General features: G+C 34.5%; 2 protein-coding genes across 2 annotated transcripts; both read right to left on the bottom strand.

The window, feature by feature from the left end:
• Nucleotides 1-8,871: 8,871 nt before the first annotated feature.
• Nucleotides 8,872-11,826, bottom strand: LOC126755794 (uncharacterized). Its single transcript, XM_050468522.1, has 2 exons — nucleotides 11,164-11,826; nucleotides 8,872-8,892 (listed from the first exon to the last, which is right to left on the bottom strand). The coding sequence occupies exons 1-2, from the start codon at nucleotides 11,824-11,826 to the stop codon at nucleotides 8,872-8,874; spliced, it is 684 nt and encodes a 227-aa protein (XP_050324479.1).
• Nucleotides 11,827-12,110: 284 nt separating this feature from the next.
• LOC126755793 (uncharacterized) lies at nucleotides 12,111-15,119 on the bottom strand. The gene is made up of 3 exons (XM_050468520.1): nucleotides 14,186-15,119; nucleotides 12,993-14,087; nucleotides 12,111-12,403 (listed from the first exon to the last, which is right to left on the bottom strand). Exons 1-3 carry the CDS (start codon nucleotides 14,637-14,639, stop codon nucleotides 12,111-12,113), a joined length of 1,842 nt encoding a protein of 613 aa, XP_050324477.1. The 5' UTR covers nucleotides 14,640-15,119.
• Between the last annotated feature and the right edge of the window lie 728 nt (nucleotides 15,120-15,847).

The following is a 15,847-nucleotide window of genomic DNA, read 5'->3' as shown; positions in this document are numbered from 1 at the left end:
AAAATAGTCTCCTTCTGCTTCAATATAGCTTTTTGCACAGTCCAAAAGCATGTCGAACGAGTGTTTTAGCTAGTTGGCCGCTTTCCTTTCATGGGCAAATGCATTTTTCCGAAAAGAAAGAAGTCGCCCTGTCACATATCAGGTACATAAATACGGGAAGTGGTTAATGGTTAAAATGTGATTTTTGGTTAAACAATCGTTCACATGATGTCCTTCAAATGTTGGATTCAGAGCAATTTTTGGTCGTCAGTCAATTTGTGTGGAACAAACCGTCAGACAAAATACTTCTTCAAATGCGATAAATCGATGTTGTGCAGATGTTCAATTCCACTTTCATGAATTTGAATGAAGATTTGGGATGAGTTTTGATGAATTCACGCACAGTTTCGGTGGAATTTCCGGTGATCACGGATTTTGATTGGCCCAAATGTTGATCCTCATTTATGTCCTCACGACCACTTTGAAAACGTTAAAACCACTCAGGCACTCTATTTAAAATCAGCAAAGATTTATCATTCTTTTCCACTGGCGGGGGGAAATGAAAAGTCTTATATCGAGGGAGAATATATTCATTCTAATTTTATTTAGATATTTTCCGGGCTTATATACAAATTTTAAAACTATCTTAAATAATTAAATATATGTGTAGGAGTGTATGTTTGTATGTATTGCATCATATTGTTTATGCCGCCTGATATGTTTTATGCTACACGTGTGTGTATGTTTTAATCTTATCTCATCTGTGACTTGTGTCCCCATGCACAGTATTATAGATACATGTGTGTGTCTTTTAAGGATATATTCCCTATTATCTTTAAAATAATTATTAGACAAAATTGGATATATTCCCTATAAAAGACTTGGAACATTGCATTGCATGGCACAAAGGCAATTAGAATCATAAAATATTTCTCGCAGGGCATATTTGGTTTTGCGCTATAGTCTTTCGTGATGTTAATTCGTTGCTGGCTCGACAACGACTGAACGACAGAGCGTAAGCGTACGTGTGAAGTTAGTTTGCACAATTGTGCTAAGAAATGCCGACCACTGATGTAAATGCATTATGTATATAAGTATGTATGTATGTATATACATATGTATATTTGTAGAATTTCGGCTTTGCTGATAAGTAAGCATGTACAATGATATTTTAACACGTGCACTCTGCTACGGGATAGGCAATCATCATAAACTTTCTTCATTAATTGAAACGTTTCGGTAAACAACAAAAAACAAAATTTAATGTTGGCTCTTTGTTCGAAGCTCATTTTCGCACCCATAACACAAACATACTGACAATTAAAACGCAATAACTTCACTTCCAATCAATGAAATGTCATCAAATTCCCACTGACAATCGATAGAGATAGGAGATTCTAACGCACTAGTCGACATGTAGATGGCACTACCAGGGGGCGATAAATTCAAAAAGTCCTGTTTACTTTGGAAAGCACCTTGTATTTGTACACAGGTATCAGCTTGAGGGTTGATACATCATTATTTTAATTAGTGTAATCGAGTGCACGCGAAAACATCAACAACCACTTACAAATGCTCATATGCACACATGCACACATACTATGTCTATATGCGCACATTTATTATCAACGTTATTCCCCGGCATATCGAAGATATCCTTGCCAGCAACAATAACAAGCACATATGGTTGGTGAAAAACTCATTTTCTCAAACGCTAGGTATTGCGCGATAAATGTTTCGTAAGTCGTATCCACTAACAATGTATTTTCAACGAGAAGTCAAAGAGTCGTTACCGTAAACTTAATGGCAATCGATTTAATTACGCTTCTTCCTTTCCATTCTGATTTGTCGAATGCAACATTTTACACTAGTTTGCGATAATTCAATGATTGCTTTTGCGGTAAGTGTGTGCAATAAATTTCAATCAATATTAGTGAACGGTTAACGACTGGGTGAGAATTGTCAGTTGAAACAATTTCCAATTGGAGTCGAATACAGTAAGATTGCGAAAATTAATCTCTGTGGGGAATTACGTGAGACTAGAGTTTGTAGATACACTTTTAACAGTTATTTTGTTTTTATGAGAGCAGCAAAGAATCAAAAGCTTTAACAAAATATCAAAAGTTTTAAAGCAAGTTTTCACAAAATGTGATGTGAAAGTTTTTTTTATCGGTTTGGTGGAAATAAGAGAAGAAGGCAATTTTAACTAATGTCTTTAAAAAGGGCAACTTTGTAATCGATATTGACACAAAAGCTTTCATAAACACTCTCGGAAATTCTCTCAATGAGCTAGGCGTAGGCGACAGCTTTCACAAAAGCTTTCTAAAAGCGTTCACGACGACTTGTTAAAAAGTTTCTACGGTAACTTTCCAAAAATTGTTCAAATATTTTTCACAAAAATAATTTTCAGAAAGCTTTCTTAAAAGTTTCCAAAAAGCTTAGCAAAACGCTTTCAAAAATATTTCTCAAAGACTTTATTCAAATATTTTTCACAACAGCTCTAAAACCGTTTCCAACGTATTCACAAAAGCACTCAAAAATCTTTTCTAAAAACTTGTGAAAGGATTTACCAAAAATTTATCGCAAAAGCTTTGAAAAAATTGTTCACATGTTCGTCACTCAAGCTTCCGAAATCGGTCACGACAACTTTCACAAAAGCTTCTATGGTAAATTTCCAAACAGTAATTAAAAAAAGGGTTCAAATATTAAAAAAAAAATTTTAAAAACTTCTCAAACTCCTTTCATACAATCGTCCAATAATTTCATAGCTTTTTAAAACTGTGACCTTGTAATGTAATTAAAAAAAGGAAATTACTCGCCTAGAGTATATTTAGAAATCTTCCCGAAAATTTTAGTAGATTTCCTTTAAACATATTGCTTTAAGCTTAACAATGATAACTTCTCCCATTTCTTCTCTTATTGCCACCACAACGATATTTAATGACTGCAATGAAATAGGAAGTCTGGCTTCAGCAATACTAAACAGCGCCTTAGTTATAGCAACAGCTGACGTTGCAAACTATAATTGCTGGGCAACTAAATTCAGCAACTAACAGCTGTTTTACTAGTCGGCAGGCGACAGGTCAATGCCTTCTACGCCAAGCGCTTTTTACAACTCTTCCTTATTATCCCAACACTTCGTACCAGTTTTTGGAGCCAATTGAAGTTCCAAAGACTGCCGACTGTCGGTGCCATAAAAATGTCAGTATTGTAAAGCGAAATTTATGTCTCAGGGACACTTGCAAAAATACTAACATACATACACACGGTCTATTATATGGGTGTACAGCTAAACGTGCGCTGCCACACTTAGTGCAGATATTTATAACCCAAAGCCTAAGCGCCTCTGTATAGTCTGCTAATCCACTATATAATATAGCTAAGGATTAAGCGACGAAAAGTATGCTACACCATGCATCAGCGGAGTAGTTTGAGTCAGCCAGCGCGTGCTTATTGCAATAAAATTATGTTTAAATTTAATTACGACAAAGGCAACAGCAAAAATTAAACTGGAAATATGTACATTTGCATGTTTGTATGTTTATTTGTGTATGTATCATTTTTGTGTATATGTATGTTTAATTAAATTTCTTCTAATTTTAATACATACTGCAGCTAATTCTATGTCTACATGTATAGGCGAACAGTATGTAATTCTTATGTGAACACATACAATAAATGCATAACATTTCGCTCGAATAGCAATTCTCTCGCTGTTAATCGTTGTCATTAATTTTCTTCTTCTCCACATACGCCTGCCGGATCCGACTTTCTTAAGTCTACTTTGCCGCTTTTCAGTCCTCACTTCATTTTTATGTGACTTGCCAGTCTTTCCACTTTCATTAAGATTCTTCCCTTTCCTCAGTAAGGTGACCTTCTTCTATGCGTAGGCCGCTTGCTGCTACATAATTCATATTATCGCTGTGTTATAGTGACACCCATGAAATTAAATATGTTGAAGTGTCACTTTCACATTAATGAATTTACTCAACTGCACTTGAACAAGAGGAAAAAACAATAACAAAAGGGCAGCACAGCTTTATTGCGTCAGAAATAATATGCAGGCGGCGCGTAGCTCATCGTGGTCAGCGTAAATTATTATTAATCTAGTAGTGTTAAGCCCTATTTGCTAATTGCCTTTGTGTTTAAGCAAAAAACAAATAATTAATTGTTCTGCTTGTATTTGTAATAAATAAGGGGCTTTAAAGTAGGCTACCCAGCAAAACTTGCGTGACTGAATCTCCAAAACATTTACACAATTTTTACTTGTCACTAACACTCCCTCACAAATCTTTGAAATGAGTAAGAAGTCAATCTATTGTGTCTTTTGTTTGTTTTATATTATAAGCTCTTCACTCAACAGATGTTAAGCAAAAATAAAACAAAAGAAGACAAACAAATTTTTTAGCTGTCATCGCTTATTGAAAACGATGGATGTGAAAGCGTACAGCATGATACCGTGAATTTGACGTTTGCTTGTCCGTTGTGACAAATTGAATTCGTAGAAAAAAAAATTCGGTTACAAACGCGTCGATAATTGAGAATTGTGCAGTTTTGTGCTTGTGCATACTTATGCAAAATTATTTAAAATAAATATTTAAACCTATTCTAATTGTATTTCTTTAATATTTGTGAATATTTTGTGTCTACAAGTGCAATAATATTTGGAGAAAGTGTGAGTAAAACAAATAATAATTCAATATGAAGAAAAATACATTTAGTGAATATATGAGCCGGGAAAAACGGCTTTTAATCTTAGTGCATCTAAATTTGTGAAAATTTGTGAAAAAGATGTAAATTTTGATTGTGATCCTGATGTGGAGGGATGCCGTTCACTAAGCTCCCTTGATTTTTCTTTAAATTGCAGCGATAGCTATGTCAGTGATAGGAATAATAGTCAAAGCGAACCTTTAAAAGTGATAGAAAATAATTCATTTAGTTTAGAAATAAAAGCTTGGGCTTTAAGATAGGGTATCCCATAATACAGTAACCGATCTTCTACAAACGTTGCGAAAAATAGGTTGCACAGATTTACCTAAAAGTCTCCTAGGTACCAGCCGAAAAAAAGTAAATATTCAAACGATTCCAAGTGGAACTTTTTTATATAGAGGAATTCAAAATCATTTTGAGAAAAATTCATTTCCTCAACTTGAAAATAAAAATAATATTGTGCTAGATGTGGAAATAGATGGCCTGAAATTATTCAAGTATTCGAATAAAGTATTGTGGCCTATTCTAGCATCGATAGTTTCGTTCCAATTTTTTTAAATTGGGTGCTTTTAACAGAAAAACTTTGATGCATTAAATTTTTTAGAAGAATGTTTGTGAAGAAGTAAATTATTAAAAAAAAAATGGTCTTCAGGTTCGTACTTATCTTGGGGAGAAAAAATTTGATATTAGTTTGTTTTGCAGATGCTTCCGCTTTTTGCTATTGCAGTCGCAGCAAAAAAGTCTTGCTTCGAAATGTGATCAAGTGAATGCCTACAAAGATTGAGTTTGTTTTTCAAAACAAATAAAACATTTAAGAGCTGACCAATCTTTTAAAAATAGAAGTGACAAATCACATCACATTAATCCTTTTAAATTTAGAGAAAGCATTTTAGAGTCAGGAAATTTCAAAATGGTTTCCAAATTTCCTTTAGACCCAATGCACCTTCTAGATCTTGGTGTATGTAAAAAGTTGCTTCAATTGTTGATTAAAAAAAGCAATATAAACGTAAGCACAGTTAACGAAAAAATAACATTCCTTTCCAATTTAGTTCCTTCAGAGTTCGGTCGAATATGTAGAAGTTTAGATGAAATCAGCAATTGGAAAGCGGCAGAGTTTAGGCAATTCTTATTGTATATAGGTATATTTGTCCTAAAGGATTGCATTGGTGGTGACCATTACTACCATTTTTTATTGCACGAATAAATAAGGCTACTATCATTCGAGAAGTCTGCTTGCACTGAAGCCAATGTTGCCCAACAAATCTTGGAAGAATTCGTTGATTTGTTGGGAAATATGTATATACGGTGACCATTTAGTTAGTTACAATATACATGGTTTACTCCATTTAACTGACTGTACCAAGCAATATGGTCATCTAGACAACTTTTCCGCTTCCAAGTTTGAAAATCACATGCAATATTTAAAAAAAACTTATAAATAAGCCCAATAAAACCCTGCAGCAATAACATTTAAGGCTAGAAGAAAGAAATGTTCCAAAAATTTTACTTGCAATAAAATATCCAAAATTAATTCGTTTAATATAGATTTTAAAAAAGAAAAAGACTCTTATTGTTTTAGTCAAAAATTAGGCCCCATAAAAGTTACAGGCATGACAGAGGAATCTGGTATCGCAACTTTATCGGCATATTGTTTCTTGGGTGTTGAAAACTACTTTCAAGAACCATTGGAATCGTCATGTGGTTTAGGTATTTTGTTGGCAGATAAATTGGACCCACATTTGTTTAAAATAGAAAAAGACGATATAGTTTATAAATATTTTTCTATTCCACATGAGGGCAAGTTTCTTCTAATTCCGATTTTAGATCATCTATTTCATGAATTTTAAAATTAGTACCACTGTAATTATCGTATCCCGGTGGTATTTTATTATATTATGTTGTTATTTAAAATGAATTTTGATGCTGCCAAATTTTTATTTCTTAATCAGATGGATTCACCAGCGCTTTTTGATGACACCTATTTGGAGGAATGCCCAACAACATCTTCGACTCCCGTAAAAGATACATATAAAATTGTCATTTTAGTTTTCAATTTATTTTTACGCATTTGTTATTGTAGAACAATTGACATTTAAACGGAAGAAATTCAACATTTCTGGTTGCTACAACTCAGAGGCAAGCTTCTTAAAACAACAAGGAAACAATTTGCCTGTGGATGGAAATGGTAATCCAATATATTGTTAAAATGCATTTCTTAAAAATGTTTACTTTATTATGTTTACACCTTTTTCAGATGTTTTTAACGTATTAAAAACTATTTCCACCCAACTACAAGAATTTTCTTCAAGAGTTGATAATATGGAAAGGGAAATGGACAGCTTTTTGAAAGAAAATGTAAGTTTATGTCGATAAAAGTTTTTATTGTTCTATAACTATTTATCAATACAAAGAAAACGTATTGTTAAGATATTGTTGTTATGGCATTATTTAAGTATTCAAAAAAGCGAAGAAATGGCCTAACAAAAAACCGTCCGCGAATGTAAGGTGCTAATTCGGAAAGTTCACCAATCAGTATGCAGACTGACTGGCGTAGAAATCGACAACACACAAACAGAAATTGCTTCCACCCTACGATTAACAACACTAGCTGCAGCTTTAAATGGAAGAAAACTGAAATGCGAAGAATTCGAATACTACAGCAACGGTTGTGATGTATACAATTTCTTCAATAAACAATATTTATTTTGCAAAATATTTTCAAATTACAGAAACTGTTTGTTTTAAGGATGAAAGATAGTTCCGACAGTGTATGGGATGTGTTGTGGCATTTGTACACTGACGAATTCCTGATCTTGTGTAACTGGTAGAGGAGGAAGCAATCCTAGTCAATTTCTGTTCCAACATATTATATTGTCAATTTAGATATTTTTACGCATTTGTTATTGTAGAAAATTGATTTTAAACATATTTATTGCTAAACTCCGGCAACAAGGAAAAATTCCTGTGGATTTGTAATCCAATAATTGTTAAAATGCATTTCTTAATTTTATGAATTTTTAACGTATTAAAAACTTTTCCATAACTATAACCTTTTTGAAGATAAACTCGATAAATGATTTTATTGTTCTCTTTTTCAATACATATTGTTTGAATTGTTGTTATGCATCGACTGGAATCGTCAAAATAAACTTTCTATCTTCGTTGCAACAATAGTTAAAGATGACAACACAATAGAAATTGCCGCAATTCGACCAGTCCACAACAAGCGATATAAATAGGCCTGCATTATTCGACATGCATACACCTATAGTAAACATGCTAAGTTTTTTTCAGAAACTTTTGTTTTAAGGATTTTAGTTTCTCGAAATGTGTTGTGGTTAGGAAGCGAAGATTTTATCACAAACATATTAAATTTAATAAATTTTTAAACTCGTTCTTCTGCCATTGTGGAGTTGAACGTGACGCATCGATGGACCAAATTTTAGTGAATTTTTTTTTTAAAAAAAATCGTAGCATTGACAAACATTCTTTTTAAACGTCTTCAATAATACGCATTGCATAATTTTATGGAAAGAACTTTTGTTTTTCGTCCCAATCAGATATATATCGTTAAAGATTCCTGCTTCAAATACTGAATTACAATACACTCTATATATAACATTTATAATTTACAGATTATCAGCATATCTTATGCATAAAAAATTTTGTATCAACCATACCACCAAATTTTGGCGTCACCACTACTTATACGTAACACATCTTATAGAGAAAACGAACTGACACTACGTATGAGTAACCAGAGTCTCAGTACTCTGAGTACTTTCTTAATTGGTTCTTTAGTGTAAACGTCGAAAAACTGCTGAAAAATCTTATAGACAGGCGGACAGACACTGCGTATGAGTAACCTGAGTCACAGTGTTCTCAGCAGTACCTTGTTTGGTTGTTTACTGCAAATGACGTACAACTGCCCAAAAATATTATTTGTCCAAATTTTTTGAGTTGTCTTTTTAAGGCTTCTAAAATTCTGGATTTGTACTCTAATTTATACTCAAGTATGTTTTTCCAGCAAAAGTTAACGTTTTTGGCTATAACTATAACCTTTAAGATAAACTTAAACGCTCGTTCATTCGAAGTCAATTTTTTGTACTATCAATTTAATTGATTTGAAAGCATCTATTTAAATATTATAAATATTTCCTTCCAGTTACTTAGATTAACTGTTCAGCCAAAGCGCACTTCGTGCTGCAAGAAAAGTGCAAATACGAAGTGAATTTACAAATAAATGTATGAATCCAGTTTAAAAATGTGACTTATAAAATACAAATGCATAATAACAGTAAACACATTTTGAGTAAAAAGACATTTTGCGCAACTGCAGTACATCTCAGTAGACAACGTGGTTAGCTGTAATTTTCATTATGATTGTGAGAGGATTCATTGCTCAAAAATGTAATGCAGTTATAGATGGTACTGGATGGTGATATATAACCGTTGTAAGCTACTAGAGAGAAATGAGCCTCCCTACCTCGGCACCATATATATATAAGCCACGCGTGATTTTTGCCCTTAAATTTTTCCAAAAACCATTGATCTGTTCTCGAGTTTCTTAAACTAATGCTAAATATTCTCGCACAAATATTTATTTATGTAAATAATACAAATTTTTTGCACACAGTAGTAATATAACGCATGTGCTCGAGTAATACACATATCGAAATATCGTAATATATAATAAGTTAACTACATTACCATCTACTTAAGCGCTATTTACCATCTACTTTGTAAATAAAAGCTGCCCAATGATTATGCATACAAAATTGCAACAAAAATGATTGTTCCGTTTTCGAGTTTCTAAACGCTAATGGTCAATATTCTCTTTAAGAATGTTTTTATGTATTTTGCTGTAATACAGTGGAACTTCCTTATAGTGAATTCGCAGGGGACCTGAAAATCGCTTCGCTATATGGAGACTTCATTATATAGAAACTCATTTTTTTCCTTTGTAATTTTATTTAAAACTAGCTGACCCGGCAGCCGTTGTCCTGCCTGAAATTATGTGTTTTGAAATGAAAAGAAAGTTGAATTTATATTGTGTTGAAAATCATTTATTTTCGATTTTTCCAAATTTTTTCAATGTAACGAAGCTTGATAAACAATATTTTTTGGTTTCTGTTTCGGTGCGTAAATGTACAGAGAAGATGGTTTTCCAACTCATGAGCACGTCACGTATATTTGGCCGTGTGAAAAACATGGCATTTCTAAATTTATGCCACACACTTCTAGCGACTATCCTTGTGTCCTATTGATTCTCATCTCAAATGAAATTTTCACTGGAAACGGAATGCGTTCAAACTGATATGGAAAATTGTAGAACTCTTTGAAAACTGAAAAGGTTTGAACTGAAATGGCAAATCGTTGGAGCTCAGAGGAATTCGTAGAGTCAAGCATTCTGCCCCATTCTATAAGATAGCTACGTCCACGTTACAATCAGTCGGGTTGCATTACACAGTTTCGGTGCTTGAAGATTGCGAAACATAATAACGACAGATCCAACTTTGAGACGCAAATAATGCGGTGTCATACCAAGCCTCTCCAAAGCACTTAGAAATTCCACTTGATAATTCGCGGCTTCGTCTCATTGTCAAGACGATCGATCGATTTGTATGAGCGCAAGTCTCCCGGAATTTGACTTTAAATCTTCCAGTTTAAGTCAACAACATCGGTATTTTTGGCAGCTAAAATTGTGCGTGCACTCAAGAAATCGTAGTTACGATAATTTGGCCAATGTCCGAATATTCTTTATGAGTTTATCTTTCATGAATTGATAAACGGCAGATGGAATTGATATTAAACCACCGGAAGTATCAAGCAGAATTGACTCATTTGCAATTCTTAGCGCAGACGATGTAAAATGTCTTCGACAATGTAATTTTTGTTCGTATACCATAATTGAAGCGGATTTGAAGGTTGATATGTCGAAATTATCTTCCCGAAAAGTGTGCGAACTTCATTTGTACCGCATCGTACATATTTTGCTGGCTTGCTTCTAAAATTGTACACACCGTACGCGCGCTCTAGAAAGCAACTAATAGCCTCTATACCCTTCACTGCTTCTCTCTATTCTAATGCTTGTTGATAAACTATATTTTTAGTTTTATGTTCTGGCGCATAAATAAATAATGTTGATGGTTTTCCGACACGGGAACAGGCTACATATAATTGGCCATGTGCAAAACATGGATTTTCTAGGTTGATGCCACATACACTTAGTGACTGCCCTTGCGATTTATTTATAGACATTGCAAATGCAAGCCGCACTGGAAACTGTAAACGTTTAAAGCTGAATGGTATGTCGTTCGATATCATAGGGATGCGTGGGATTAAAACATCTTCGCCTTTGTACTTCCCTTTCAAAATTGTGGCTTCGATGACGTTGTTCAATAATTTCTTCACCGCAAGCCGGGTACCATTACACAGACGTGGCGGGTTTATGTTCCGTAACATAATAATTACTGATCCGATTTTTAATTGCAGATTATGAGGTGGTAAGCCGCGCAATTCCAGCGAATTTAAAAATTCTGTTGGATAATTGACAACTTCATCTTCATTAGTAATGGAATCAACTGATTTGTAATTCTTCAATTCGCCAGCTATTTTCTCATTCACATCAACATTTTTTGCGGCCAATATAACACGTTCGCTTAACCAAATGTGATTTACGTAATTTTGAGCAATGTTTGGGAAAACCATCTCCATGAGTTCGGTCTTTGATTCACAAAAGTTACAAAAATTGGTAGGGAATGTAATGTATCCAGATGATGTATCAACAGCAATAATACCATTACCAATATCGAGCAGTTGTTTGGAAAACACTTCTCCAGACTGGTCTTCCTGTAATTCGACTCTCATGTTTATACTTAATTTAAGCGTTTTAATGTATTTCCATAAAATGGACGACTTCAAACAGGCATTCAGTTCATCAGCTGGCGTTGAGCGTGGAACAACTGGCAATATTTGTCGAAAATCACCTGCCAATAGTATCATTGCACCACCAAACCGGTTTTTGTTATTTCGTAAATCTTGCATCGAGCGATCTAATGCCTCCAAAGATTTTTTGTGTGCCATCGTACATTCATCCCAAATGATCAGTCTTGTTTGCTGCAGCACTTTGGCCATCGCAGAATTCCTCGAAAGGTTGCAAGTTGGAGTTTCATTAATTTGAAGGTTTAACGGCAGCTTGAGAGCTGAATGAGCTGTTCGACCGCCTTCCAACAATGTAGCTGCAATACCTGATGAAGCTAGGGCTAGTGCAATTCCATTTTGCGACCGAATTGTTGCCAAAATCAATGATAACAAAAAAGTTTTCCCAGTTCCACCGGGAGCATCTAAAAAATAAAATCCGCCAGTTCCATCGTTCATTACTTTCATGAGCGTATCGTAAGCATATTTTTGTTGTTGATTTAAAAGGGGAACTGTTCTATCAACCATTCTCGTAATGTTTCGGAATCGTATTGGGCTTCGCGTCTCAATTCTTGATCAAATGAGTCGAACATTGGGCGATTGGGTCCTATCATTCCTATTTGAATTAATACTTTGTTGGTAAGCATCAAGCACATGTCCTCAATTAAAATTAATGCTTCATTGTGAATTTCTTCGTTCATTTGCAAATCTGCATTCGATGTTCTAAGACGCATCTGATGCAATATATCTTCCGCCATATGATCTTTGTATTTATGCCATAAATCAATCGGTGCTGATGGGAAGCATGTCGACAAAATTATAGAAAATAATGTTCGTATTTGTTTAGCATTTGACGAAATCACAGCATCTTCAAGAGTCTGGTCCCAATGAGTGTCATTCTCTAACAATCCCAAATGTTGACAGGCTTCTCTGTATGTGTCACACAATACACCATTAACAGTTCGCAGATGTTGGAATGATGTTGGACCACGAACATTGACTAACAATAAACGCAAATAAAAACACTCGTAGACACCGCTCTTGACTGGGATGGACTGCATAAATACGGCCTAGTGCATCGGTGGAAAATACTTGTGGGTAATCTGAAACTGGCTGTCCTCGTTTTCGTCGTTGAAATTTTTTAGATGATTGATTCCAGATATAATATCTTGGCATTTCGGAGTAAAGTAGCGTTCTGGCAAAATCATCATTCTGGCACATTTCAAAGAAGCTGGTTAATGTTGTCGATGGTGGCCTGTCAACTCGTTGTAATACGTTTGCATCTGTAAAATACACCCGTTGACCATTTTCCAAATGTACGGCCAAGTGAACAACAGTAGGATGTCGTTCATGTATTGGAAACGAAAATATACGCCACATGCCTTCGTTACTACTAACATAGCGGCCCATTTGATATTGAGTGACTTCATCATTTGAATTTTCGGCAGCAACTCCGAAGACAGCCATGTCACTACCTTTGTTCACGTACTTGCAAATATATTTAATAGATTTTACGGAATGGCAAAATTCGACGTTTATGTGTGCTTTATATGCCTTGCAGAGTAATGGCGAAAACGGAACAACCCAACGATTATCAACTTCAATGTCCTGTCGATTTACTTTGACTATTGTTGACTTTCCATTGTCATCAATGGATCGGCGGCGATAAAGTGGATATCCATCATTTCCAGTAATAGTTTCTGATACTAATTGTCTTGGGTAGCGTTTTGAACATTTTCCTTCAACCATACACGGAGAAATTGGATTTAATATTCCACATGGACCATGTATCACATTTTTTGTAATAACCTCATGTAACAGTGGGTCTTCATTATTATCGGGAATTTCTGCTGATATCACATTATCAATTTCATTCGGTCTTATCCTCTCAACCAACCAAATGAGGATATGTGAATGTGGCAATCCGCGTTTTTGCCACTCAATTGAGTACATCCAACAACGCGTCTCGCCGAACACGCGATGCTTAACAATAAAATCCATGAGTGATTTTAATTTCATTTTGAACACCTTTGCAGTGATATCGTGGCGATCAATAGGTGATTGGCTAGTAAATAATTCTTGTTGAATTTCTGTCCACTTTGGATTGCATGTGAATGTGATAAACAAATCTGGTGTGCCATAATGTCGTACATAGGACATAGCATCTTGAGCATATTCATGCATATGTCGCGGGCTTCCGACGTATGTTGCTGGGAGAATAGTTGTTCTGCCAACATTCTGTGCATTTCCATCAGCATTAATGGCATCCCGAAGATGAATATATTCCTCGGAACGGAGTTTTGCCTGGTTAAACCTGATAAATGTCAATCGTTCAGTTTCAATTTTCACATACATATCCACAGCATATTGGTGAAATAGACGCCGACACTTTAAGATGTGATTGTCCTCATTTTCCCGAACCATCAGTCTGTATGAATAATAATTCATTGAACTAACTTTTTTGTTCGTTTCAGCACCTATAAACAATTTTTTTTGTTATTAATTTGATAATATAAATTTTAAGTTAGTAAACATATATTTTAATGTGGTAAACATATATTGTCAATTAATTTACCTGTAACTGGATTTATCATCTTATTTGAAAATTGATAGCCGTCTTCACCTTGCCAAAATAGGACAGGATATTGTAAGGCATCATATGATCGATGTGTTTCAGACACACGCTGAAGTTGATCGTTCCGTCGAAGTAAAACAATGTCTCGGTTTTCTAAATTTTCTCCCACGACGACAATAGCCACTTCATCAATTGTTGGCGCATTAAAACGTCCAGCATGTTGTCCTGCAGGCGCCTTATCGGCTCTGATGACAATTTTATGATTATCTGATGGCATGCGGTCTAATGCAGTTGTGAATAATGCAACTAATTCATTGTGTTGATGGAAAAATGTTTGAAGTTGTTCCACAATGGATCTTTTCACTGAGTTGTTGTGTGCGCAACGCTGATCGACTTCTCTTGCTGAATCGCCCATAAAATATATTTGCAAAAATTTATAGTCTTCATCAGGCATTGGCAATAAGGAACCTGTTCGATGATATATTTGACCCTGAATTTGCAAGAATATAAATATGTATGTATTTAGGTAATTGTATAGCAAATTGTTTGTACCACCATGTGGCTCGCAAAATACTCCCAAAATACTTTATAGATCATTTCAAATTAAAACTAAATCTCAACATTGAACAGTAGCCTTCCATGGCAGTTTTAGGTAGCAGGCTTTACCAAGTATTGGAGCACTTTGTAAACACATCTACACAACACTGGCTCAACATATTTTGCATCAGCTATATGGTTGAAAAACTAAATAAAGTTGTTTGCCATTATACTTATATACCTTGAAAGTAGGCATAAAATTGTCTCCAATAACTTTTGTTGCGCCAAATGATGTCATTTGAAAGCAATTATTGTATTGCTGGATATGAGTCAAAAAATGATTAGAATCTGGCCCATTTCCGGAAACCAATGAATGTAGTGGCTCTGGTGGTGGTACCAATGGCGTCAAATTGACTTGGCCGCTGGCGCAACACAATCCAGGGGCTTCATTTTTGAATTTCAATGCATTGCAATGTGGACATACAATATTCATTGGTCCAATAGCAACAATTTGCTCTGAACTGTAATCAATTGCCACATTATAGCAAAATGCAGCTCTGTGGGGATTAAACACAACATTTCTTTGTTGATTTTGATTTCTTTGTAGTTCATTTCTTTGATTTGTTCTTATATTTCTTTGACTTGCCGTATTTCGAATTCTGCGGCCTAAGTTTGTACGTCTGGTTAAAAACGAAAATCCAACTGAAAATAAAATGATCTCATATTTTTTCTGTTTAACCATGTATACCAAATTGTAATATTGTGTAGTCAGCAAAAGTTACCAAAAATCGATATAAGGTGAATTTAACTTACCGTGATTAATAAACACTTATTAGCAAACAAAAAACTTCTTAGTCTTTAAAACAAAACGAACTTTATCAAAAACTTAATAAAATTTACATGAAAACAGATTACCACAATTTTTGTTTTTTTTTTTTTTAATTGAATGACGTTGACATTTAAATTGAATTACGTTTACATTCGTTACGCGCGTTTTTTAAAATATGCAAAATGAAATGTATATTTTTCAATCTTTCTGAGAGATTTTCTGAATATTTTTTTCCATAAGAACCTTGTAAAGAGTATTTTACAAAAAAAAAGTCAGGAAAAGTTTCTGAGAGATTT

The sequence above is a fragment of the Bactrocera neohumeralis genome, chromosome 4 (assembly GCF_024586455.1).
Source record: "Bactrocera neohumeralis isolate Rockhampton chromosome 4, APGP_CSIRO_Bneo_wtdbg2-racon-allhic-juicebox.fasta_v2, whole genome shotgun sequence".
In the NCBI taxonomy this organism is placed as follows: Eukaryota; Metazoa; Arthropoda; class Insecta; order Diptera; family Tephritidae; genus Bactrocera; species Bactrocera neohumeralis.
The sequence above is the reverse complement of the archived record's forward strand: the minus strand, read 5'-3'. Positions and strand labels throughout refer to the sequence as shown.

Excerpts from the sequence above, each read along its gene's own strand:
- LOC126755794 (XM_050468522.1), bottom strand. The coding sequence starts at position 11,826 with ATGGCCAAAGTGCTGCAGCAAACAAGACTGATCATTTGGGATGAATGT. Across the intron at positions 8,893-11,163 it reads TGCAATTAAAAATCGGATCA|CACGAAGTGCGCTTTGGCTG; the intron begins GTAATTATTATG and ends CTTTTCTTGCAG.
- LOC126755793 (XM_050468520.1), bottom strand. The coding sequence starts at position 14,639 with ATGCCTGATGAAGACTATAAATTTTTGCAAATATATTTTATGGGCGAT. Across the intron at positions 14,088-14,185 it reads GATGATAAATCCAGTTACAG|GTGCTGAAACGAACAAAAAA; the intron begins GTAAATTAATTG and ends AATTGTTTATAG. Across the intron at positions 12,404-12,992 it reads CTATGTTAGTAGTAACGAAG|CACCGATTGATTTATGGCAT; the intron begins GCATGTGGCGTA and ends GCTTCCCATCAG.